At 49.9% G+C, this 26,726-nt stretch overlaps 1 protein-coding gene across 3 annotated transcripts; it reads left to right on the forward strand.

Annotated features, from left to right (window-relative positions):
• The first annotated feature begins 3,459 nt into the window (after nt 1–3,459).
• Nucleotides 3,460–26,027, forward strand: SSC4D (scavenger receptor cysteine rich family member with 4 domains). 3 transcript variants are annotated; one of them, XM_046667388.1, is made up of 15 exons: nt 3,460–3,517; nt 11,859–12,070; nt 12,321–12,460; nt 12,548–12,688; nt 14,352–14,424; nt 16,800–16,995; nt 18,405–18,440; nt 18,716–19,021; nt 19,764–19,841; nt 20,594–20,908; nt 21,948–22,025; nt 22,584–22,658; nt 22,775–23,086; nt 23,967–24,044; nt 24,690–26,027. In XM_046667388.1, exons 6-15 carry the CDS (start codon nt 16,833–16,835, stop codon nt 25,004–25,006), a joined length of 1,758 nt encoding a protein of 585 aa, XP_046523344.1. In that variant the 5' UTR covers nt 3,460–3,517; nt 11,859–12,070; nt 12,321–12,460; nt 12,548–12,688; nt 14,352–14,424; nt 16,800–16,832; the 3' UTR covers nt 25,007–26,027. The 3 variants fall into 3 exon arrangements, with proteins under 3 accessions (XP_046523344.1, XP_046523343.1, XP_046523345.1); XM_046667387.1 differs by having other exon boundaries at nt 12,321–12,688; XM_046667389.1 differs by lacking the exon at nt 18,405–18,440 and having other exon boundaries at nt 12,321–12,688.
• Nucleotides 26,028–26,726: the final 699 nt, after the last annotated feature.

Here is a 26,726-nt window from a genome sequence, read left to right on the forward strand (position 1 = left end):
TAGAGGGGGAAGCATGGAAGCAAGGAGACCAATTAGGCTACTGCAGAAATCCAGGCGAGGTAGGATGGTGGCATATATTACAGCAGAGTTTCTCATCCTCGGCACTATGGATAATTCTTTGTTGTGAAGGCCTGTCCTGTGTATTGTAGGATGTTTAGCAGCATCTATCTAATTGCGATAACCAAAAATGTTTCCAGAAGTTGCCAAGTGCCCCCTAGGGGGCGAAATCATCCCAGTTGAGAAGTGTCCGCAGCAGACTGACATGGAGGAGGAGAGAAGAGCTTGGGCTCTGGAGATATTTTGAAGCTGCGGCTGAAAAGATTGGCTGGTGGAATGGATGCCAATGGTGGAATGCAAGAAAAAGAAGACTGGAGAATGACCTCAATAGATAAATAAAATGTAGTATATCCATACAATGGAATAATTCAGCTTTGAAAAGGAAGAAAATGCCGACAGCTGCCACAACATGGATGAACCTTGAAGACATTATGCCGAGTGAAGTAAGCCAGGCACGAGAGGACCAACGCCGTACGATTCCACTTATATGAGTTACCTAGCACGTCAAATAGAGACAGAAAGTAGAATAGTGGGTGCCAGGGGCTGGAGGGAGGGGGGAATGGGGAACTGTTTAATGGGTACAGAGTTTTAGATTTGGAAGAGGGAAAAGTTCTGGAGATCCATTATTGCAGAACAATGTGAATATTCTTTTTTTTTTTTAAAGATTGGCCCCCGAGCTAACGTCTGCTGCCAATCTTCTTCTTTTTTCCTTTTATTTTCTTTCTCCCCAAAGCCCCCCAGTACATGGTTGTATATTCTAGCTGTAGGTCCTTCTGGTTGTGCTGGGTAGGATGCTGCCTCAGCATGGTTTTTTGTGGGTTTTTTAAAAGATTTTATTTTTCCTTTTTCTCCCAAAGCCCCCCGGTACAAAGTTGTGTATTTTCAGTTGTGGGTCCTTCTAGTTGTGGTATGTGGGATGCCGCCTCAGCATGGGTTGATGAGCTGTGCCATGTCCGCGCCCAGGATCTGAACCAGCGAAACCCTGGGCCGCCGAAGCTGAGTGCGTGAACTTAACCACTCGGCCACCGGCTGGCCCCGACAATGTGAACATTCTTAACATTGGTTAAGGCAGTAAATTTTCTGGTACATGTATTTTACCACAGTTAAAAATTAAATTAAATTTTAAAAAATATTGCATTAAGGGGCAGGCCCCGTGGCTGAGTGGTTAAGTTCGCACGCTCTGCTTCGGAGGTACAGGGTTTCGCCGGTTTGGATCCTGGGTGCAAACGTGATACCACTCATCAGGCCATGCTGAGGCAGTGTCCCACATGCCACAATGAGAAGGACCCACAACTAAAAATATACAACTATGTACCTGCGGCCTGTGGGGAGAAAAAGGAAAAACAAAATCTTAAAAAATATATATATTGTATTAAATATATATATATATACAGTTTCTGGCCAGTAGGGTCTGCTTGATTCTCAGAATGTGGCAGCTGCTGCCAGAAGCTTCCTCTGGGCCATTGGCTCCCGAGTACAAGAGCACCTTCTCTTGGGATGTTTCCCTTAGGCTGCTGTTGAAAGAAAGTGCTAGTCAAACATAATGGCCCCTGGTACCGGACACACAAAACTCTCCTTCAACATCAGTGCTCCACTCACCAACATGCTCCCTGCAGTTGTCTGTGGAAGGGTCAAACAATAAAGCGCCAGTGAGTCTAAGGGGAAATCTTTGGCACTTCTCTTCTATCCTCTGGATTTCACTTTCGCGTGTTCTGTGGAACTTGCATTTCATGACCGTGCAAATGCATTTCGCAACGTGACTTTCATTTTGCAACCACGGGTTTCAGCAAAGTCCCACGTCGGCCATCTTGCCTAGATAAACACACCAAGACACAGCGTGATTGGGGCGCTTTGTCGGACTTAATGCAACAAATTTCCTGAGAATAGGGAGAGCTGCGAGAATTGCAGTAGGAGGTCTTTTCATAACTGCCCTAAATGGAATCATCAAAGCATTGGAGTGTCACTGTCCCCCCAGGGAGCTGAAGACAGAAGAGGTGCTCCGCTTGGGAAAGGCATTCCAGAATGTGGAGCCCAGCGGAAATCCACTCAAACACTGGACACCGCATTCTCCTACACCCCAGCCAAGGCGGGCAGCATCTCACACCAGGAGAAACCACTTGTCGGAATCCATTTTTCACACCTCAAGGTGATGATTTGAAGCACTAAAAATATTTGCTTTGATTTTATTTATTTATTTATTTATTTTCATGATGTTGAAGTGTCTTTTTTTTTTTTTTTAAGATTGGCACCTGGGCTAACAACTGTTGCCAATCTTTTTTTTTTCCCCTGCTTTATCTCCCCAAACCCCCCTGTACACAGTTGTATATCTTAGTTGCTGGTGCTTCTAGTTGTGGGATGTGGGACGCCGCCTCAACATGGCCTGATGAGCGGTGCCATGTCTGCGCCCAGGATCCGAACCCTGGGCCGCCGCAGCGGAGTGCGCGAACTTAACCACTCAGCCACAGAACTGGCCCCTATTTATTTATTTTTTTGAGGATGATTAGCCCTGAGGTAACTACTGCCAATCCTCCTCTTTTTGCTGAGGAAGACTGGCCCTGAGCTAACATCTGTGCCCATCTTCCTCTACTTTATGGTGGGATGCCTACCACAACATGGCTTGCCAAGTGGTGCCGTGTCTGCACCAGGGATCCAAATCAGCGAACCCCGGGCCATTGAAGAGGAACGTGCAAAATTAACCGCTGCGCCACCCGGCCGGCCCCTGCTTTGATTTTAAAATATTAGTCTATTTCGTTGTTGTCAATCAGCTAAGACTTTTTTTTTGTTTTATTTTGAAATAATTATAGAGTCACTGGAAGTTGCAAAGAAGTGTATGGGGAGGTCCCCTGTACCTTTCATACGGTTTCCCGTAATGGTTACATCTTAAAAAATGGTAGTACAATATCAAAACCAGGAATGAGACATTTATACAATGTATGTGTGTAGTTCTGTCATTTTATCATATAGGTAGATTCCTGTAACCATCGAGTCAATCAAGACAGAACTATCCTATCGCCACAAAGATCTTTCTGGTTCTCTCCCTTTACAGTCACACCCACCTCCCTTTCCTCCACAATCCCTAAACCCTGGGCATCACTACTTTGTTCTCCATCTCTGTAATTTTGTCATTTCGATACTGTTGTAGAAATGCAATCATATAGAGTGTGACCTCCTGAAATTAGCTTTTTCACATCGCATAACGCCCTTGAGATCCGTCCAATTGTTGCATGTATCAATAGTTTGTTCCTTTTTGTCACTGAGAATTCTTTGGAATTCTATTCCATAGAATGGCTGTACTATGGTTTCTTTAACCATTTACCTCTTGGAAGATATTTTGCTTGTTTCCAGGTTTTGACTATTACAAATAAAGCTGCTATGAACATTCATGTACAAGTTTTTGGGCAGACATAAGGTCTCATTTCGCTGGGATAAATGCCCAGGAGGGCAACTGCTGGGTCGCAGGGTAAGCGTATGTTTAATTTTTTTTTTATTAAGATTATGATAGATTACAACCTTGTGAGATTTCACTTGTACATTATTGTTAGTCATGTTGTGGGTACACCACTTCACCCTTTGTGCCCTCCCCCACCCCCCCTTTTCCCGGGTAACCACCGATCAGTTCTCCTTGTCTATATGTTAACTTCCACCTATAAGTGGAGTCATATAGAGTTCGTCTTTCTCTGTCTGGCTTATTTTGCTTAACATAATACCGTCAAGGTCCATCCATGTTGATGCGAATGGAACAATTTGGTCCTTTTTTATGGCTGAGTAGTATTCCATTGTGTATATATACCATATCTTCTTTATCCAGTCGTCAGTTTCTGGGCATTTAGGTTGGTTCCACGTCTTGGCTATTGTAAATAATGCTGCGATGAACATAGGGTGCATGTGATTCTTGGGATTGCTGATTTCAGGTTCTTAGGATAGATACCCAGTAGTGGGATAGCTGGGTCATAGGGTATTTCTATTTTTAACTTTTTGAGAAATCTCCATACTGTTTTCCATAGTGGCTGCACTAGTTTGCATTCCCACCAACAGTGTATGAGGGTTCCCTTTTCACCACAGCCTCTCCAACATTTGTGACTCTTGGTTTTGGATATTTTTGCCAATCTAACGGGTGTAAGGTGATATCTTAGTGTAGTTTTGATTTGCATTTCCCTGATGATTAGTGATGATGAGCATCTTTTCATGTGTCTATTGGCCATACTTATATCTTCTTTGGAGAAATATCTGTTCATGTCCTCAGCCCATTTTTTGATCGGGTTGTTTGTTTTTTTGTTGTTAAGCTGTGTGAGTTCTTTGTATATTATGGAGATTAATCCTTTGTCGGATAAGTAGCTTGTAAATATTTTTTCCCAATTAGTGGGCTGTTTTTTTGTTTCAATCCTCTTTTCCCTTGCCTTGAAGAAACTCTTTAGTCTGATGAAGTCCCATTTGTTTATTCTATTGTTTCCCTCATCTGAGGGGTTATGGTGTCCGAAAAGATTCTTTTGAAACTGATGTCAAAGAGTGTACTGCCTATATTCTCTTCTAGAAGACTTATTGTTCAGGCCTAATCTTTAGGTCTTTGATTCATTTTGAGTTTATTTTGGTGAATGGTGAAAAAGAATGGTCAATTTTCATTCTTTTACATGTGGCTGTCCAGTTTTCCCAGCACCATTTGTTGAAGAGACTTTCTTTTCTCCATTGTAGGCCTTCAGCTCCTTTGTCAAAGATTAGCTGTCCATAGATGTATGGTTTTATCTCTGGGCTTTCAATCTGTTCCATTGATCTGTGCACCTGTTTTTGTACCAGTACCATGCTGTTTTGATTACTGTGTCAGGGATTGTGATGCCTCCCGCTTTGTTCTTCTTTCTCAGGATTGCTTTAGCAATTCGGGGTCTTTTGTTGCCCCACATGAATTTTAGGATTCTTTGTTCAATTTCTGTAAAGAATGTCCTTGGGATCCTATTGGGATAGCATTGAACCTGTAGATTGCTTTAGGTAGTATGGACATTTTAACTATGTTCATTCTTCCAATCCATGTGCATGGAATGTCTTTCCATCTCTTTATGTCGTCGTCAATTTCTTTCAAGAAAGTCTTTTAGTTTTCATTGTATAAATCTTTCACTTCCTTGGTTAAATTTATCCCAAGGTATTTTATTCTTTTCATTGTGATTGTGAATGGGATTGAGTTCTTGAGTCCTTTTTCTGTTAGTCCATTGTTAGTGTATAGAAATGCTACTGATTTATGTATGTTGATTTTATACCCTGAAACTTTGCTGTAGCTGTTGATTGTTTCTAATAGTTTTCCTATGGATTCTTTGGGGTTTTCTATATATAAGATCATATCATCTGCAAACAGCGAGAGTTTTACTTCTTCATTGCCTATTTGGATTCCTTTTATTTCTTTTTCCTGCCGAATCGCTCTGGCCAACACCTCCAGTACTATGTTGAATAAGAGTGGTGAAAGTGGGCACCCTTGTCTTGTTCCTGTCCTCAGAGGGATGGCTTTCAGTTTTTGTCCATTGAGTATGATGTTGGCTGTGGGTCTGTCATATATGGCCTTTATTATGTTGAGGTACTTTCCTTCTATACCCATTTTATTGAGAGTTTTTATCATAAATGGATGTTGGATCTTGTCGAATGCTTTCTCTGCATCTATTGAGATGATCATGTGGTTTTTGTTTTTCATTTTGTTAATGTAGTGCATCACGTTGATTGACTTGCGGATGTTGAACCATCCCTGTCTCCCTGGTATAAATCCCACTTGATCATGGTGTATAATCTTTTTGATGTATTGCTGTATTCGGTTTGCCAGAATTTTGTTGAGGATTTTTGCATCTATGTTCATCAGTGATATTGGCCTGTAGTTCTCCTTCTTTGTGTTGTCCTTGTCAGGTTTGGGGATCAGAGTGATGTTGGCTTCATAGAATGTGTTAGGGAGTACTCCATCTTCCTCAATTTTCTGGAATAGTTTGAGAAGGATAGGTATTAAATCTTCTTTGAATGTTTGGTAGAATTCTCCAGAGAAGCTGTCTGGTCCTGGACTCTTATTTTTGGGGAGGTTTTTGATTACTGTTTCTATTTCTTTACTTGTGATTGGCCTATTCAGATTCTCCATTTCTTCCTGGTTCAGTTTGGGAAGGTTGTAAGAGTCTAGGAATTTGTCCATTTCTTCTAGGTTGTTCAATTTGTTGGCATATAGTTTTTCATAGTATTCTCTTATGATCCCTTGTATTTCTTTGGTATCTGTTGTGATTTCTCCTCTCTCATTCCTAATTTTATTTATTTGAGATTTCTCTCTTCTTTTCTTGGTGAGTCTGGCTAAGGGTTTGTCGATTTTGTTAATTTTTTCGAAGAACCAACTCTTTGTTTCATTGATCCTTTCTACTGTCTTTTTTGTTTCAATGTCATTTATTTCTGCTCTTGTTTTTATTATTTCCCTCCTTCTACTGACTCTGGGCTTTGTTTGTTCTTCTTTTTCTAGTTCTGTTAGGTGCGTTTGAAGTTACTTATGTGAGCTTTTTCTTGTTTAATGAGGTGAGCCTGTATTTCAATGAATTTCCCTCTTAGGACTGCCTTTGCTGCATCCCAAATGATTTGGTATGACGTGTTCTCATTTTTATTTGTCTCCAGATAATATTTGATTTCTTCTTTAATTTCTTCAATAATCCATTGTTTGTTCAGTAGCGTGTTGTTTAGTCTCCACATTTTTGCACTTTTCTCTGCTTTATTCTTGTAGTTGATTTCTAGTTTCATAGCATTATGATCAGAAAAGATGCTTGATATTATTTCAACTCTCTTGTATTTATTGATGCTTGCTTTGTTTCCCAAAACATGGTCAATCCTTGAGAATGTTCCATGTGCACTTGAGAAGAATGTGTAACCTGCTGTTTTTGGATGAAGTGTTCTATATATATCTATTAAGTCCATCTGGTCTAACTTTTCATTTAATTCTATTATTTCCTTGTTGATTTTCTGTCTGGATGTTCTGTCCATTGGTGTTAATGGTGTGTTGAGGTCCCCTACTATTATTGTATTGTTGTTGATGTCTTCTTTTAGTTCTGTTAAGAGTTGCTTTACAAATTTTGGTGCTCCTGTGTTGGGTGCGTATATATTTATAAGTGTTATGTCTTCTTGGCGGAGAGTCCCTTTTATCATTATATACTGTCCCTCTTTGTCTTTCTTTATCTGTTGTGCTTTGAACTCTACCTTGTCTGATATTAGTATAGTGACACCTGCTTTCTTTTGTTCATTATTAGCTTGGAGTATTGTCTTCCATCCCTTCACTCTGAGTCTGTGTTTGTCTTTGGGGCTGAGGTGTGTTTCCTGGAGGCAGCATATTGTTGGGTCTTGTTCTTTGATCCATCCTGCCACTCTGTGTCTTTTGATTGGAGAGTTCAATCCATTTACATTTAGAGTGATTATTGAAATGTGGGGGCCTACCGCTGCTATTTTATGTCTTGTTTTCTGGTTCTCTTCAATTTCCTTTGTTTCTCGTCCCATGGTTTAGTCTGTTCTGATGGAGAGCTGCTACTCTCTGTTGTTGTCCTTCTACTTATCTCCTTTGCTCTTGGTTTTGTAGCCCCTTTCCTTTTTTTGATTTTTCAGGAATGAGGGTTTTCCTGAGCATTTCTTGAAGAGGAGGTTTTGTGGCAATGAATTCCCTTAATTTTTGTTTATCTGGGAAAGTTTTTATTTCTCCATCGTATTTGAAGGATATTTTTGCTGGGTAGAGAATTCTCGGCTGCAGGTTTTTGTCCTTCAGATTTTTGAATATATCGTTCCACTCTCTTCTAGCCTGTAAAGTTTCTGCTGAGAAATCTGCTGATAGCCTGATCGGGGTCCCTTTGTAGGTTAATTTCTTCTGCCTGGCTGCCCTTAGTATTCTCTCCTTGTCATTGACTTTTGCCAGCTTCACTACTATATGCCTCGGGGTTGGTCTTCTTGCATTGATAAAGTTCGGAGATCTATTGGCTTCTGTCACATGAAGTTCCATCTCTCTCCCCAGGTTTGGGAAGTTCTCAGCCATTATTTCTTTGAACAGGCCTTCTGCCCCCTTCTTGTTCTCTTTTCCCTCTGGTATACCTATAATCCTTACATTGCATCTCCTAACTGCATCAGATAATTCTCGGAGAGTTTCTTCATTTCTTTTTAGTCTTAGTTCTCTCTCCTCCTCTGCCTGCAGCATTTCTATATTCCTATCTTCCAAATTGCTAATTCTTTCCTCCATATTATTGGCCCTACTGTTCAGTGCATCTAGATTCTTCTTAATCTCTTCTATTGTGTTCTTCATTTCCAGTATTTATGTTTGGTTCTTCTTTATAGTATCGAACTCTTTTGTGACATAGCTCCTGAACTCGTTGAGTTGTCTATCTGAATTCTCTTTTAACTCATTGAGTTTTTTAATGATGGCTGTTTTGAAGTCATCATCATTTAGGTTATATATTTCATTGTCTTTGGGATTGTTTTCTGTGTATTTGTCATTTTCCTTCTGTTCTGGAGATTTAATATATTTTTTCATATTGCTTGATGGTGTATATTTGTGTCTCCGCATAGAGATAGAGTTTAGTTACTGCTTCCACTTGTTTCTACTGGTGTGGTGGGGGGACAGCTGTTTGTACTGCACCAACCAGGAACCCTATCAGCTGTTGCTAACTGGGCCTGGGCCCCTCCTCGTAGTCACAGTGGTCCTGTGGGTTCCCTCTTCAGCTGTGGGGGCCGTCACAGGGGGCTTCAGGCTGCTGGTGCCTACTGTTGCAGGCCACCTAGACGTGCTCCCTCCTTAGGGTCTGCAGTGGTGTTATGGGCTTTCCCAGTGGCCAGGGGCAGGATCACTTATATTTGCAGCTCTGTCACTGTCGGCACCCACAAAATCTCACTTGTCCACTATGGGTCACAGCAGAGCTATGGGCATCTTCTGCAGTCTGTGGTTAGCTCGCCTAGCTAACTTTTTGTCCCAGGGTCTTCCAGCCTTGTGGTTGCCGGGTGGGTGCTCTCTACTAGTGCTGTGCAGAGGCTATCGCTGAGGCTGCTATGAGACTGTAGAGTTTCCCCCTGGGCCACAGAGCCGGGTCGCTGGAACTCCACCCAGCCCCAATCCTCTCCCCTAGGATCTCGGGGAGCCCCTTGCCCTGTCTGGGGTATAGCTGGAGACCTTGCGTTCAGTGGTAGCTGGCCGGCTGCTGCCCTGCCTAGGATTTGGCATTGTGGATGCTGGGCAGGGCCTCTCTGCTACCCACCCAGCCCCAGTCCTCTCCCAGGAGATCTCCGGTAGCCCCGAGCCCCGCCCAGGGGAAAGCCCGGTCAGTGGGGCCGGTGGGTCGCCACCCCATTTGGGATTCTCTCCGGGAGCCTCCTGGCATTGTGGATGCTGGGAGGGGCCTCTCCGCTAATGGTGGGTAAGGGTTTTCCCCGCCGCCTCTGGTGTGTAACTCTGGAGCTTCCCTCCAGGCTTAGGTGTAATTGCGGGGGGCTTAGGTAGGGCTCTGGTCACCAGTTTCCACCGTTACTCCTCTGGTGTGCGCTCCCTCCTGCCCTTGGTGTGTGGCGATGTTCTGGGGGGGGGGGGGTCCGCTGTAAGAAAGCCGCTTGCAGGTACTAGGCTGTTCGGGGGTTGGGGTCGGAGAGTTTTCACCTATCTCCACCTCCTCCCGGAGGGAAGTCCGTCCGCCTTCCGATGTATAGCAGCATGGGTCTCTCAGGTGTCCTGAGATGCTATATGGATATCCTTTGTTAAGCGATGAATGTCCAATTAGTTGTAGATTCGAAGGGGAAGAGACAAAGAAGACTACTCATGCCGCCATCTTGGATCTTCTCATGTTGTATGTTTAATTTTTAAAGAAACTGCCAAACTTTTCCAGAGCAGCTGGGCCATTTCACATTCCCACCAGCAATCTATGAGGGATCCAGTTTCTCCATATCCTTGTTACCAATTGGTGTTGTCACTATTTTTATCTTAGCCCTTCTTTTTTTTTTTTTTTTTAAAGACTGGCACCTGAGTTAACAACTGTTGCCAAACTTTCTTTTTTTTTCCTGCTTTTTCTCCCCAAATCCCCCCAGTACATAGCTGTACATTATTAGTTGTGGGTCCTTCTAGTTGTGGTATGTGGGATGCAGCCTCAGTATGGCCTGATGAGCAGTGCCATGTCCATGCCCAGGATCTGAACCGGTGAAACCCTGGGCCGCCGAAGCAGAGTGCATGAACTTAACCACTCGACCACGGGGCCAGCCCCTATCTTAGCCCTTCTGATAGGAGTGTGGTGATGTCACATGCTGGTCTTAAATTGAATCCCCCTAATGGCTACTGATGTCGAACATCTTTTCATGTGCTCACTTGCCATCCACATATCCTCTTTGGTGAAGTGTCTCTTTATGGCTTGCCCATTGTGTATTTGGAGTGTTTGATTTTTTAAAGGTTGAATTTTGAGAGTTCTTTATAGAGTCTGGATAGGAATATATCAATTCATGTACGTGGTATATCCATACAGTGGAATATTACTCAGCCATAAAAAGGAATGAGGCACTGATATAGGCTACAACATGGATGAACCTTGAAAACTATGCTAAGTTAAAGGAGTGGGACACAAAAGGCCACATATTGTGGATTCCATTTATCTTAAATGTCCAGAAAAAATCCATAGAAATTTGTCCAAATGTCTATGTCCAAATCCATAGAGACAGAAATTAGATTAGTGGTTGCCAGGGGCTAGTGGAGGGGGGAATAGGGATTGACTGCTAATGGGCAAAGGGTTTCTTTTTGGGGTGATGGGATAGATAATGGTGGTGGTTGTACAACTCTGTGAATATATTAAAAACCAAAAAATTGTACCTTGAGCTTGTTCAAGATCTCTCAGAGAGGGGGTATGGATGAGAAGGCCTAAGGCTCCCCTCCACTTGCCAGGCATGCTTTGCCATGGGCAAATAACTGGATCTGGCCAATGAGACTTGAAAGGATGTCTGTTGGGAATTTTCTGGGAAAGTCTTCCTAGCTTTTAAAATAGGACATAGGATGGAGACGTTCCGCCTTTTCTGGCTCTGAACATTGCCGTATGTGTGAGATACTCAGAACTGAGGCCGCCATCTTGAGCCATAAGGGAAGCCAGCCGAGAGGAGGGGCCACCTTGCTGATGATGGCAGAGTAGACTGTTGGGAAGGACCTGGGTCCCTAATGATGTCATTCCACTGAATGAACCAATCCTGAAATGGCCTTACCTCTGGACTTCTTGTTAAGTGAGGTAAAAACTCCCCTTTCTGAATGGCTTTGATTGTGTTTTCCATTACTTGCAGCCCAAAACACCATAACTGAGAGAGTATCAAATGCTGCTGAGATATCAAGTGATACAAGGACAATGGCAGAAACTGCAGTTGCCCCCTGCATCTGCTCTCCCTTCTCACGCAGTAATAGAATTCTTAGCTGGGCTATGGCCGTGAGAAGTTCTAGCCATGAGATATGAGCAGAAGGATTGTGGCTGTGCCTGTTAGGGGAAGGGGGAAGCCCTTCATTCCTCCCTTCTTTCTCTTTTCATTGGCTGTTATGGACTGAATGCGTCCCTCCAAAATAATCTTGAAGCCCTAACCCTCATGTGACTGTATATGGATAAGGTTAAATGAAGTCATAAGGGTGGGGCCCTGATCCCATAGGATTAGTGTCCTTATAAAAAGACAGAGAGTGCTCTCCCCCAACACGTGAGGACACAGTGAGAAAGTGGCCATCTGCAAGCCAGGAAGAGGGTCTCACCAGGAACCAAACCCTGCTAGAACCTTGATCTTGAACTTTCCAGCCTCCAGAACTGTGAGAAAATAAATTTTTGTTGTTTAAGCCGCCCAGTCAGTGGTATTCTGTGACAGCAGCCGGAGCTAAGTGATACCCTGGCTGAAATAAACGCACGAGGGCGGAGGCTGGAGCAGCCATCTCAGACCGTGAGAAGGAAGCCCTGTGTTGAGGATGGCAGAGCAACAAGAGAGAAGAGATCTGGCTCCTCAGTAGTCGTGGCTGTCATACCATTTCTAGATCTCCTGCCAGGACTCGGAGGTAGATACTGTTTGGATATTCGGATATTGTTTAAGCCTCTGTTAGTTTCTGGTGCATCACTCTCTCCTCCTCCCCTCTATGGGAGGGACACACTTTCCCTGCCTCACTGATGGATAACAGGCTTGACCATGTGACTTGCTTTAGACGATGACATGAGCAGATGGGATGTATGCCACACCCAAGCAGCAGTTTTAAATGTGCCTGCATGGTTTGGCCGGGTCTTTGGGGTTTCTGCCTTCCTCTACAGGAGGAGCATGCCCCAGGGGACCGCTGCTCCTTTAGCCTGGGTCCTGGAATGAGAGGCACACAGAGCGGACCTGAACCCAACCCACGGCCTGAAGTAGAGCTAGCACAGCTGATGTGCAGAACCACGGGAAAGGAACTGTTGCTGTAAGCCATTGCCATCTGGGGGATGTGTGTTATGCACGTCAACACAGCAAGGACTATGCATATGGGTTCTCTCGGTTACATTATCAGAGCTCATGGGATAAAACAAGGGATGAAAGCTGTCCCTTGAATCTCATGACATGGAGGTCTCTGGTGACCTTAGGAAGACTTGCCTCAGTGGAGTAGAGAGGACCGAAGGCAGACTGGAGCAAGTTGAGCCGCGAGTGAGAGGTAAGGAGATGGAGATGTGTGTGCAGGCAACTCTTTGGAGAAGTTTGGCTGCGATGGGAGGAGAGAGGTGGGCCACTAGCTGGAGGGGGAAGAGGAATCCAGTGGCAGCCGTGGAGATGTGCGGCTCGCATCTCCCGCGGAGACAGAACCTGCTGATGAGCCATGAGGAATGCCGTCAGCTGACAGACTCCAGGTGTAGCCCCTTCCAGGTCTACTGCAGCATCGGAGCCAAGGCCACACTATCCCCAGCATCCCTCGGCCAGTGACAGATCTCCGTAGGGATACCAGGGCCTGGCCATTTCCACCCTAAGGACCCACCAGACACAGGTTGAAAGGATTTTCTCTTGGTTGCTTTTAATGACAGAGACCAGGGTATGCTTAGAAGCCCTTCGCGAAGAATCCAGTTGGGAAAGAGCAGCTGAACATGGAAGAGAGAAGATGTGCAGATGGAGAGAGGGAGGTCCCTGGGAAGGCAGAGGGAGACGAGATGTGGACCATGGGGGAGTGGTTCCTTAGGCCAGGGGAGGAGGGAGGAGGCAGGAGAAAGGAGGGATGGGTGCAGGCCCATGAGGACGTATAGGTTTGGGAGCAGGGTGATGGCAGACTTCCCATCACAGTTTTCTTTTTCTGAGAAGTGGGAAGCAAGATCAGGCCCGAGGGTCAGGAAACTGAGTCCGGCAGGGCACACGGGGGTGCTGTGTCTCTGTCTTCCTCTCTTGGCTTCAGTCTTCCCACCTGCACCATAAACAGCTCAGGCTAGACCCCAGGTCCCCAAACTCATTTAATCCTCAGGAGCTTTTCAAAAATATACTTTCGGGGGCCCCCATCCCTGAACTGCTGGATCGGAATCTTGGGGGCAGAAGTGGTGGGAGCAGGAATCTGTATATATTTTAGAAATGCTCCCAGGGGTGATGTGGATGCACAGCCAGGTTTGGAAGCACCTGGTGGGGTCTCTTGGGGGCCCTTCCAGCTCCGAAAATCTGTGGTTCCAGTTGGAAGGTGGGAAATTCCAGTACTGCATTTTATTGATGCTACAAACCACAGAATAAGCCACATGCCACTTCTTGTCACCTATAACTACAAAAGCCCAAAAGATACCAGAACTTAAGAGGAGCCACAGAAAGGCAAAATCAGCAGCAAAATAAGTGGCCCTGCCTCTGTGGGAAGCCCACGGCACACACTCTTGACTCCAGAGACCGTGTTTCCAAAACCCCAGGTGGGATGTGGGTCAGGACATGAGCAGGGGACCCCCCGGGCAACAGGACGAAGGGCTGGATCAGGGCTGTCCTAGGAGATCAGGGATGCTTGGCTGCCCTGCAAAGGGGTGGAGACCTGTCCTGGGCTCTCTGAAACCTGAGCCCTGGGGGAGGAGGAGGGGGAGGAGGGGCTCCCTGGCCCTGAGAGTCCCAACCGGCCCCCCACTGCCGTAGCTCCTCCTCTGCCTGGGTATCCCTTCTTTGCGGCAGTTCCAGACGCGCAGGCCACCTCCACCCTCCCTTTGCCTCCCTCTGCCCCCTAAGGTCGGGTGGGCACAGGCTGGGGCCACCAGCCAGCTCCATGGACAGGGACTTTGCTTCTGCTCACCTTCCAGCTTTGGGAAGAAAAGAAGAAAGGTCTGTGTTGATTTCCATTTGGGGGGTCCTTCCCCCTCCTAAACTTTTAGAGGCAGAAAAAGTGATTTGACTTTGGATTGACTGTAGAAGAAGGGACAGAAAGAGCCCAGAACATTCCCCCAGGTATGAATCCTTCACTTTTGCTGATATGTGTGTGTGTGTGTGTGTGTGTGTGTGTGTGTGAGAGAGAGAGAGAGAGAGAGAGAGAAAGAAAGAAAGAAAGAAAGAAAGAAAGAAAATACGACAAGTTTTCCAGGGCTCAGATGTGGAATCGTCCTTGATGATCTCCCGGGCCCCTTCTGACTGCTTATTCTATGATTCTGCAGCCCTAAACTTCATTCAGTCATTCAACAAACATTTCCTGAGTACCCACCCTGTGCCAGGTGCTACAGCTGAATAAGATCTGGTCCCTGCTCTTGAGGGTCCACAGTCTAGATGGGGAGACAGTAATAATAACAGCTACCTCACTTATGGTGGGTCAGGCACCATTTTATAAGTTATAACATTTTATAAATGTTAGCTCATTTCATCTAGCAATGGTTGTTAGAGGTAAGTGTATTACTAAGGCCATTTTACAGATGAGCACAGTAGGGCTGAGAGAGGTGAGCACAAACAGCTAGCAGGTGGTGGAGCTGATGTTTCTAACCACTGTGTTTTGCTGCCTGCCCCACACTGTGAAGAGACTGTTCAGGGCAGAGGTGCACTGAGTAGGGTGGGGAGGGAGCATGAGAGCTTTAGAGAGCCACAGTTCATGGAGGGAAGGGCCCGGTTAAGCCTCATTTTGGCCAAGGTTCCCAGGAAGTGAAGCAGGTGCTGGCTTGGGGGCCAGTCCTGGAGCTGGAGGTGAGGCAGGCTCCACAAGGCCCAGTGAGAGATCTTGGGGCAGCTGGGACTTGAGGTCAGTGGGGCTCTGGATCAAGGGTACTTCTTGGGGCTGGCCCAGTGGTGTAGCAGTTAAGTTCGGGGTGCTCCACTTCGGGAGCCCCAGGTTCACAGGTTCAGATCCTGGGCATGGATCTATACCACCATTCATCAGCCATGCTGAGGGGGCAACCCACATACAAAATAGAGGAAGATTGGCACAGATGTTAGCTCAGAGCTAATCTTCCTCGGCAAAGAAAAAAAAAAGGTGGGGGAGTCCTTCTCCCTCACTCCTGGGCCAGAGTGGCAGGAGAGAGTTGGGGGGACTTGAGGATTCCCAGCCAGGTTCCCTGGAAGCTGTGTGTCCCCATACTCACATAGTGGGGTCTGACCTGACCTGGGGGGCGAGTCTGAGAGGTGAACCCAGTAGCCTGAGAGGTGGGTAGCCCCAAGGGCTTGGAGACAGAGGCAGGCCCAGATCACTATGCATCCTCTCAGCAAAGACTGCACCCTGGCTTCCCCCTCCTCACAGCTCTCTACTCCCATCTCCCAGCTGTCCCCAAGTCAGGCACAGCGAAGACAAAAGCTGATTATTCCACTGGGGGCCGTACTGGGGCCCCATGAATGGGGTATTGAAAACCCTGTGCCCACATCCAGATAGGTTTTCATCTTCTCCCCAACCAGACTTTGTATGCCAGGACCGAGGCAAAGCCAGGGAGAGATGGGTGTGTGTGTGTGTGTGAGTGTGTGTTCGGGCTGGGAGGGGCACTCATGTCCCCGGGCACCTCACTCTCAATATATCCCAAACAGAATCATCCTCTAAACAAGCCCCCCATCTCCCCGCCACATCCAATCATCGTCCACACACTCTGCATCAGACTCCCGCTGGAAGTCTGCCCAGAAGGGGACGTGGGCGTGTTTCTGGGATGCTGGCTATGCCGTGAATGTTCCCTGAGATTTATGCACTTATGATTTATGCACTTTTTGGTTTGTATACCTTAATCCAAAATTTAAAAAAAAAATCTTCAAGGGCTTCCCACCCCTAAAGAGCAGAGCATCCCGAATGGCATTTACTTTCCCAGCCCTTCATTTTTGCATATTCATGAGTCATGGGAACTATATTTCCTTGATTTTTTTCTTCAAATTGACTCATTTCTTCTGATTTAAATTAACTTTAAAGGGAAACTTTATATTGCTCCAAATAAATAGAAAACCAGAATGCTTTGCCATAAATAGAAGTCATTGTAAAAAAAATAAATGAAAAGAGTAAATGTCCATCTCCCCCTAAAATTATGTGAGTTGCCCCCAGTGGCACCAACACCAGGCTTTGGGATGTGCTGCCCTGGAGGATAAACTTGGAGCCCTTGGCACAGCCTTGAGGGCCTGTGTTGGTTTGGGCCAAGACAACCTTCCAACATCATCCCCCACCACTTGCTTTCACACACTCTTTGCTTCAGCCAAACCTAATTCCTCAGAAGTTTCCCTGCCCCCGTCTCCTGTCTTCCTGGTCTCCCAGCTGTTGCCCCCACTGCTGCCTCCACTCAGAATGCCAAACCCAAGCGGAAATGTCACTTCCCCCTGAATCTATCGCTGGGCCCTTCCAGCTGGAAGAAGTGACTTGAGATCTTGAATTCCAGATGTTCCAGCTGTGACTCCTCCAGGGCCCGTTGATGGGACCATCTGAAAGGTCGTCCACCAGCTGGACGCCAAAGGAAGCAGAGATGTGCATTGGTTCCCAGCTGGATGAGAAGAGCAGGGGGTGGAGGCCAGGAGACGGGAGCATCACCCCTCCCCTCCCCCCAGCCCTCTCCTTCCTCTTCCTCTTGCCGCTGGGTGAGTGCTCTCCCCTCACCTGTCCCTCCCCTTTCTGGCTTTCAGTCTCCCCAGCTGTAAATTATGGTGGGAGGTGGTCTGTAAATGAGGTGGCTTCCAGCATTCTTTCCAGCTCTGACAACTAACCAGGGATGATGAAAGCCAAGGGTCTGAGTCGGGGGAGTGGAGGGCTCGATCCTGGAAGTGAGGCCTCAATGTTCGCAGGGTATGGGCGGTTAGAGGACACTGGAAATAGGGAAGGAGGGAAAGGGGGTGGCCTCCCCAATGGCTGTTGGAAAGGCAGCTGGTAGAACAGATAGAATCCATGACTATCCTAACTTAAGAAAGAAGAAACTGAGTGTTGGTTTTTTCGTCTATAAAATGGGTACACTAGTACACGCCTCAGAGTGCTATTGTAAGAATGCTATGAGGCAATGTATGTGAAAGTGCACAAGGGAGGGGCTATTCCGGGGTTTTCATTTTCCCATGCTAGGCCAGCTTCCCTGTTTTCTCCCCACCTCTCAGGTCATGTGCTCTACCCTTTGTTTGCTGCGTGGCCTTCAGCAAGTTGCCTAACCTCACTACACCTGAAGTTCCCCCATCTGTAAAATCCTACCTCCCTCATAAGTGGCCCCAAGGATTAAGTGAGCCAGGCCACATAAAGCAATGAGCACAGTGCTGGGCATATGCGTACATGAGAGCTGAAGCAAGAGGACTTACACAGGGAAATCTTTTGGGGGAAGTCATAATGAATCCCAAAGGCAATTTACACACTTAAGGCGGAGCTCCTGAGCATCTGCTGAGTAACAGGCTCTGGGCAGGGGGCCATGGGGGACACCCAGATGAGACATGCATGGCCCACATCACCACGCAAAAGGCTCGGAAAGGGGCATGTATATGGTGCCCAGGGATTCAGAGGGAATAGAGACCACTTCCAGCTGAGGCTTCCCAGAGGAGGGGCCTCCACGCTGGGGCTGGAAGGATCCGCAGGGCTGTAAGGAGCAGGGAGAGCCAGAATGGTTCAAGCAGAGAAGACTGCAGGGTTAAAGACTTGGAGACAAGATTGATGGGAGATTAAGAAGTAAGGTAAGGCTGCTCAGAAGATACCAGAAGGCTCTGTAGAGAAAGCTCAGGGTCTAGGACTCCTGCAGGAAATGGGGAGCTTTTGAGGAAATTAGCAGTAGAGTGGGATGAGCAGATCCGTGTCTCAGGCAGACCTCTCGGGTGGCCCACGGCCCAGTGGGCAAGGGGTGAAGAAAGGCAAATTAGGACAGTCAGGGAAAGAGAAGATGGGGCTTCAGGGAAACACAGGTAGTGAAGAGGAGTGGGACGATGCTGAGGACCATGGGGGGAGGGGAGGCTGTGTTCCTGGGGCCAGGCAGCCAGGGAAGGGGCCAGAGGGGCCAATGCTCTTCCTCACTCTGTTCCAGCCAGCGCCCTACAGCTTACTCCACTGCCCTTTCCAGGTAGGTGCCCCTGGCCCTCTGTCCCTCCCCCAGCCCTGCCCCTCAGGTAGGTACTCAGATGCTCAGACAGAAGAGCTCAGGGAGTAATGACTACGTAGTGCTCCAGTATCCTAGATACCCCCAAAGGGGTGGCACCAGTCTCCCCATTTTACAGAAAGGGAGAAACGAGGCCGAGAAGGGTCTGTTCCCAAAGCTCCCATGGTTTCATGGCAAGGTGAGCATCCTGTAGGTTGGGCCCGGTCATCCCCCTGGTGCCAGATCAACCCTCTCCACAGAGCTAAGGCTGGTGGGGGGCCCGAGCCGGTGCCAGGGGCGCCTGGAGGTCCTGCATGGCGGCTCCTGGGGCAGTGTCTGCGACGATGACTGGGACGTGGTGGACGCTAATGTGGTGTGTCGTCAGCTGGGCTGTGGTCTGGCGCTGCCGGTGCCTCGGCCCCTCGCCTTTGGCCAGGGTCGAGGCCCCATCCTGCTGGACAACGTTGAATGCCGAGGGCAGGAAGCTGCGCTGAGCGAGTGCGGCAGCAGAGGCTGGGGCGTCCACAACTGCTTTCACTATGAGGATGTGGCTGTCTTGTGCGATGGTGAGCAGAGGCCTGTGACCCAGGAGGGCAGACAGACTGTGGCAGGCAGCAGGGCTGTAGGCTAGATAAATGAAGGGACTTCCCAGCATTAAGACTGTTCCATGCAGAAGACCAAGCCAGCGGCTGCATTGCATGATGCTGGGGAAGAGCCTCAGCTGGGCTGTCAGGAGTCCTGGGCACCAGTGGTGCTTCTGGCTCATTGTGTGATCTCAGCCAAGAACCAGTATTGCTGCTTCCATGTGGGGTCTTGACTGTTCCAGCAGAGCCCTCTCCCCATTTTTAAAGCCAGATGATTGGGGTAAACCCTAGCCATAAGGTTCACTTGGTATAGAGCTAACTCAGAAATCTCTGAGAGGCTTTGACTTGAGAGGAGTAGTTCCAGTTTTCAAGAAAATCCCCTGCAAGGATCATTAAAACACAGATTGTGGCCCCATCCCAGAGTTTCTGATTCTGCAGGTCTGGGATGGCACCTGAGAGTTTGTATTTCTAACAAGTTCTCAAGTGACGTGATGCTGCTTTAAGGACTCAAAGAACTCCTCTAAACCAAACTCCTCGAAAGCTACTGCTGCCAGGACTCCTCTCATACCCCAGGGTTCCTGGCTTTGACCCTTTGTGTGGCCAGAGGCCCTGAGGGGCAGGTACCTTAGGGGTCCATGCCCTGCCCCTCACACACCCGTGGGAATGAGGATGGAGAACAGAAAGATCCATGCATCTCCTCCCTTCTACCCTGCTTCCTTCCCAGAATTCTTGCCCACGCAGACCCCAACAAGGAAAGTGTTAACCAGTAAGGCACCCTCTACAACTTCCCAGAATGGGAAAGGTAAGTAAGAGCGATGTGGGGGACCACCGGGGTCTGGGGAAAGGGACCCAGGGAGGAGTTCCCCGCCCCTCCCCTCGTGGGAGGAAGAGAGGGATTACCGATGGGCCAGTTTGGTCATTGCCCCTCCCCACCGTGCCCTCTGCAGCCCCTGAGGCCCAGCATGGTCTGGATGGGGAAAGAGGATTCATTCCTGTGGGATGATTAAAAAAAGCACAAGGTCGGAGAAAGTGAGAGAGGTGGGGACTGGAGCTTAATCTAACGGGAGAGTCAGATATGCACAGAAATGCTGATAATGATGTAGAACGAGAAAATGAAAACTACCCTAAAAGAGAGACAGGTCAAAAGGCAAGGAAGAGCAAAGGAGGAAGAGGGTCGCATCCATCAGAGATCAGGGAGGGCTTCCTGGAGGAAAAGGTGCCCCATGGAAATGGTAAATGAGGAAGCCATACATCCTAGACGGTTAGGAGAGCATCGACACGGGCATACGCGGAGGGTTGGTTTTAGGTAGGAAGTGACACAGTCAAAGCCGATCTGTCCCCTGATCCCACAAACCACCCCCAATCTGAACTGCGAGGAGGTAGTGCCCTGGGGAAAGTGGGTGAGCAGCTCCTCCTGGGTTTTAGGTCCCGGGGCACCGTGCACCATGGGTACATGGAGGGCCTGGGGCATTTTGGAAGTGTTGAGTTAGACGCACTTTTGGAGGAGATGGGAGGCAGAGCCCTGTGGGAGATGCTCCCTGCCCCCGTCACCAGGTGAGGGCAGCGTGCGCCTGGTGGGGGGCGCGGGCCCGTGTCAGGGCCGAGTGGAGATCCTCCATGGCGGCCTGTGGGGCACCGTGTGTGACGACGACTGGGGGCTACCGGACGCGGCCGTAGTCTGCCGCCAGCTGGGCTGCGGGGCTGCTCTGGCCGCCACCACCAACGCCTTCTTCGGCTATGGCACGGGGCACATCCTGCTGGACAACGTGCACTGCGAGGGCGGCGAGCCCCGCTTGGCCGCCTGCCTGAGCCTGGGCTGGGGCGTGCACAACTGCGGCCACCATGAGGACGCCGGCGCGCTCTGCGCAGGTGCGAGCTCTGGGGGCGGGGGCGGGGGCGGGGGCGGGGGCGAGTGGCTGCCCTGGTGCTTCCCAGAGCTCTCCAGGAAGGTCCCAAATTACTTTTAATGTCTCGGTACTGCTTTAGAAATGCCTCAGAAAATCCCAGTACTCTTTGTGGTAAGCTCCACAGCTATGGAATACTGCAGTATTGCTCTGCCAATACTCCAGAATTATCTAGCCGTACCCCAAGAATGCTTCCGGAATTTTCCAGCAATTTCTAAGTACTCTTCATCGGGTACTTCAGAGTAAAGTAATAGTAGTCTAGAATTGCCCCAGAGATACTCTACAATTCTTTCACTGTAGCCCCGGTATGTCCCCAGAATTACCCAGCACAGCCCTCTCTAACACTGCTGCTCTCGTAAAAGTATTTCCCCGCACCTAGCCCCTCTGTCATTTGGAGAAGTTTTCTGAGCAATAGGAATAATAGGGCCGATAACGGCACTTCACAGATGAATGTCGCTCCGCAGGATGTAAAGTGCTTGCCCGTGCCACAGAGCAAACCAGGGACAATCATCCCCAGTTTAGATGGGAAAGCTGAGGCCCAGCAAGGCAGAGCCTTACCTGCCCGTGGTCACACAGTGAGCCCTGGCCAAGCCGTGGCTAACCTTGCTGCATGGTCTCTGGCATGCCCCTTGCCCTTTCTAGTCCTGTTTTCTCTGTAAGATAGGGATAATAAGTCTTGTTCCGCAAGCATAACCCTCCCTCGATGGCAAGGCCTTCTCTCTCTCTCCATCTTGGATACACACTTGGCTTCTGAGAACACTGGAGAGAAATGAAAGCATGTCTGCATAAGCCCTATATAAGCTGTGAAGTGCACACCTGTGCAGCACGAGTAAATTGCAACCACTGTCAAAGTAGGGAGACCTCCTTGGACCCCCAGCCCCCAGCTCTGGAAAGAAAACCTGTTGTTTTCTCCAGGGAGACCCTCCCATCCTTCCCTGCAGCCCAGGGCTGACTAGGAACCAGAGCTTGGGCCTCTGACTCTGCTCCCTTCCCTCTTGCTCTAGTCCTGGGCCTCCCGACTCTCGCAGCACTGCCACCCTCAGCCACCAGAGAGGACTGGGCCTGGCACACACAGCCAGAGGGTAAGGAGGCTGGAAGGGTAGGGGCAAGGTGGGTGGAAGTGGGAATTGAGAAGGCTGTTCTGGATCCCCAGGGAGGGGGGGCCTGACTAGCGGAGCAGGACTTTCGGCCAGATGGTAAAGAGGTGGGTGAGAGAACAGATGGGCAGATGGAGCAAGGATGAAATCCAGAGCTCTGAAAAGTTCAGCAGGGTGGGAGGAGGTAGGAAGAGATTTCTTCAGCGCTCTGAAGTAGAATTTGAATTGGTGCTGAGGTTGGAAATCGAGAAGCCTTGTGAGATGGCTGAGATAAACGGTGAATGAAGGAATTAGGTTGGAATTAGGGATCCAAGTATCATTAGGATTGAAATTAGGATGATGGCTGGAAATAGGATTCGGTTCATTCCTGTCGTTTCTGAGGACCCCCATCACACCAAGCAACATGGTGACTCTAGGATGGAGGCTCAGTGTGGGGTGCAGGTGTGGTACAGCTGGGGATCTCAGGAGGCGCCCCTGTGCCCTGCTGCAGGCCGGAAGGCCTCCTTGTCCCCTTCAAATACTCTAGATGTCCTGTCTCCGCAGCTACAGGAGTTGGTGCCCTGCCTTCCAGGGAGACGGCACTGTTCACCACACCTGCCTGGGCCTTGGGGAAGAAAAGTAAGTGGCAGAGCCTGGGTTCCACAGCGGGATGGGAGAGGGTGGGGCTGGGACTCTGCCCCAGAACTGGCAGCCCCAGCCCAGCCCCTCTGGCCGCGGGCCTGTGCGCCCCGCAGGCAGGCGGCTGCGGCTGGTGGGCGGCCCGGGCCCGTGCCGCGGCCGCGTGGAGGTGATGTACGCCGGGGGCTGGGGCACCGTCTGCGACGATGACTGGGACTTCGCGGATGCGCGCGTGGCATGCCGCGAGGCGGGCTGCGGGCCTGCGCTGGGCGCCACAGGCCTGGGCCACTTCGGCTACGGCCGCGGCCCTGTGCTGCTGGACAACGTGGGCTGCACCGGCACGGAGGCCCGCCTGAGCGACTGCTTCCACCTGGGCTGGGGCCAGCACAACTGCGGCCACCACGAGGATGCGGGCGCGCTCTGCTCAGGTGAGGCCGCGGCGGGACCGCGCAGAAACGTACACTGCAGCCTGGGCGGGGCCCGTCTGCCTCCGAGGAGTGGGCGGGGCCACGCGGAGGCACGTACTGCAGCGCGGGCGGGGTAAGGCAGGATCTGAGAAATGGGCGTGGCCGCGCGCAGGCGCGTACTGAGACATGGGCGGGGCAAGGCAGGCTCTGAGGAATGGGCGGGGCCGCGCGGCGCTCTGCCGCACTGTAGCGTGAGCCGGGCGGAACAGGACGCAGTCCGCAGAGAGAGGCGGAGCCCGACCATTGACGCGCCCTGCGGCTGCGCAGTGTGGGCGGGGCCGGGAACGGAGAGCCAGCTGCAGGGAGAGGGTGGGGCGGGGCCTCGGGAGGGCGCGCGCTCTGCGGCAGTGATGGGCGGAGTCCGAGGGGAGAGAGCGAAGGCCAGGGATAGAGTACGAAAGTCTTTACAGGGCGGGGCCGCGGCCCTTGTGCTTTGCCGAGTCAAGGACGCGCAAAGCTCTAGGAGGCAGAGACAGTTGATTAGCTTTCGGGGAGCAAGCGTCTGACCTTTGGGAGGAATCAATGGAAAGGGACGTTTGCAGAGTCGGACACATTTTTAAATGCTTCTCTTCACTAATTGGTGTGGGAATTAACATCTTCACCCTCGTTTGGTGCCCCGGACCACAAAGGGGTAGGCCACAAAGAGTTCTGCTCTGGGTCCCACGGTGAAAGAAACAACCCCATTTCTGATCCAAGGGGCAGAGAGCAGTTCTTCAGGGTCCTGTGAGGTCCCTCTGTCCCTAGGTCAGGCTTCCCTTGGGAAGGTAGGAGGTGACCTGGCCTCAAGGAACATGTTCCCCAGTGTGACAGCCACCTCTTTTTCTTTGTCCTGCTGAGCCAGGCCCAGAGGAGCTAGGACTGCAAGTCCAGCAGGACGGTTCTGAGACCACCTGGGTGCCCACTCCTCGGCCCAGAGACGGTAGGTGCCCACAGTCCCCAGGAGGAAGGTAGAGGCATTAGGATGTGAAGGACCAGCGTTGAGGGAGGTCACAGCCTGGGGTAACGCAGCTCACCAGATCCTGGAACCTTTGTCCTTTTATGCTAATCTCAGACCTTATTAATAGGGGTAGGGTGTCCAGAAAGAGGGAAGTGGATTTTAAGCTAGACCAATCTAGAGATTTCTAGAGATGAGACCAAAATGAGGGGATGGGGCTTCTGTCCTGAGGAGAGAAATGAAAGAATTCACTCTAACCCAGGAAGTCCAGAGGGCGAAGGGAGACAATGACTTGCAGGGGAAATAATCACAATCTCCAGAGATTGGCCCTGGGGCTGAAGTTCTGGGATTATGAACAGAGGACTAAGGGGGAGCAGATATGAAGCACTCTGCATGCACACAGCACCCCACAAAGTCTTTTACACGTTCCTCCAGTCCAGAGACTGAGTCTGGACTGATGCCCATTCTATTTCAATCTCATTCGTCTGCCCTCCTCCAGTGGCTCCCAGGGTGGTGCTCTGTCTCAGGCCACCGCCCTTTGCCTCCTTTATCTACCCCTTCCCTGGCCTAGCTTGGGAGTGGCCTGGCATGGGTCAGCCCCTTCCAGCCCCGGGCCTTGTCCTCCCACAGGGCACCTACGCCTGGCCAATGGAGCCCACCGATGCGAGGGGCGTGTAGAACTTTTCCTAGGGCAGCGATGGGGCACTGTTTGTGATGATGCTTGGGACCTGCGGGCAGCCAGTGTCCTGTGCCGCCAGCTGGGCTGTGGCCAGGCCCTGGCAGCTCCTGGCGAGGCCCACTTTGGCCCAGGCCGAGGCCCCATCCTCCTGGACAATGTCAAGTGCCGTGGGGACGAGAGTGCCCTTCTGCTCTGCTCTCATATCCGCTGGGATGCCCACAACTGTGACCACAGCGAGGATGCCAGTGTCCTGTGCCGGCCATTGTGACTCAGCCTGCTCTGCAGACCACCTCTTCTGGGAGCCTACTGTGGCCTGCCCCTCTTCCTCCAGGAAGCCCTCCTCCTGTGACAACTGCAGTTCACTCTGCCCTTCCCTCCCTTGTCTGGGTGAGAACCTGCTCAGACAGTGTGGTCCTGTATAGAGGAGGCTGGCTCTACTCCATCAACTTACTGTGTGACCTCACCTGTCATCAGCTATTGTAGGCCCAATTCAATGAAAGCTCCCACTTTCTGCTCAGCCAAAACAGAAAACGTGGGAAGGGAATGATTCCTAATTCTCCTCCTTGGTGGGGCTCCTGTTACAGCACCCCGACCCTGCCTTCCTAGACCTCGGTCCAAGAGGTTCGGGAGCCCTCCGTAAATGGATTCCCTCCCTTCCCCCTACCCATCTTGGGATCTTCAAGAAGAGGGAAGGCAGGAGAGGCCTACGGCTCTTACCTTGGACTGCCTGAGCCTGCAGAAGAACCTGGGTCCTTGCCCTGGCCTGCTCCATGAGGGCCCAGACTCAGATGGTGCTTGGCTGGACAAGGGGACTGGAGGGGCCAAGACAGGGACAGCGGCCCCTCCCTGCAGCTAGAACAGCATCTCTGATTTATGCTGCCCCCACCACAGAGCCTCCACTTTGCACTAGCAAAGAACCCTGGGGGCCTGTAGCCACCCGTTCATAGGTGCCAAGTCAATAAAGCATTGTCCCCCCGTCTTTTAACTGAGGTCGGTGTTTGGGCACAAGTGCATCGGTTGTGGCAGCAGGAAAGACTCTGGTTAGGACTTGCTGGAGGAAACAGGCTTGGAGGTGGAGGGTGGTTCAAGAACATGGTCAGAGAGCTCTCAGCAGGCCCACACGTCCTGGAAATGCTGACTCTCAGTGTCAGGCCTGGAAGGCCCCTAGAGGTCCCCTAGCCCATCCCCGCTTGCCTTTTGCATATAGAGAAATCTGGGTTCTGCAAAAGGAAGGGGTGTGCTCAAGGTCACATGGCAAGGTGCCGGAGTCACTAGAAGAGAAAAATCGATAGGAGGCAGAAAGGGATTTGAGGAAGAGCAAAGCAGCTTTGGGGCTTCCCCACAGGCTGCTCCTGGGGCACCTCACCTGGAGCTCCAGGGGCAGAGGGAAGTGGGGGATCCTGCCAGAGCCTCTCTCAGCCCCAGGGTGGGGGACTTGCCAGTAGCAACTCTCTAGGTCCAGCCTCTGCCCTCCAGGTCCAGCGTACAGGCTTTGTACTAATTTCCTATAGCTGCTGTACCAAATTACCACAAATATAGTGGCTTAAAATGACACAAACTTATCCTACAGTTCTCGAGGTCACTAGTCTGAAATGGGTCCTGGGCTAAATTCAAGGTCTCGGCAGGGCGGTGTTCCTTCTGGAGGATTTGGGGAAAATCCGTTTCCTTACCTTTTCCAGCTTCTAGAAGCTGCCTGCGTTCTCTGCCTGCCCATGACCTCCTTCCAGCCAGCAGCTGCATCACTCTGACCACTGCTGCCATTATCTCATCTCCTTTTCTGACTCCTGCCTCCCTCTTCCATCCTCTGAGGCCACTTGTGATTATATTAGGCCCACCTGGGTAATCCAGGCTAATCCCCCATCTCAAGGTCCTTAATTTAATCACACCTGCGAAATCCCTTTAGCTGTGTAAGGTAACAAATTCACAGGCTCCACGGATTAGGCTGTGGACATCTTCGGGGGGCCATTACTTCTGCCTCCCACAGGCTC

This window comes from Equus quagga, chromosome 7, assembly GCF_021613505.1.
Source record: "Equus quagga isolate Etosha38 chromosome 7, UCLA_HA_Equagga_1.0, whole genome shotgun sequence".
Lineage (NCBI taxonomy): Eukaryota > Metazoa > Chordata > Mammalia > Perissodactyla > Equidae > Equus > Equus quagga.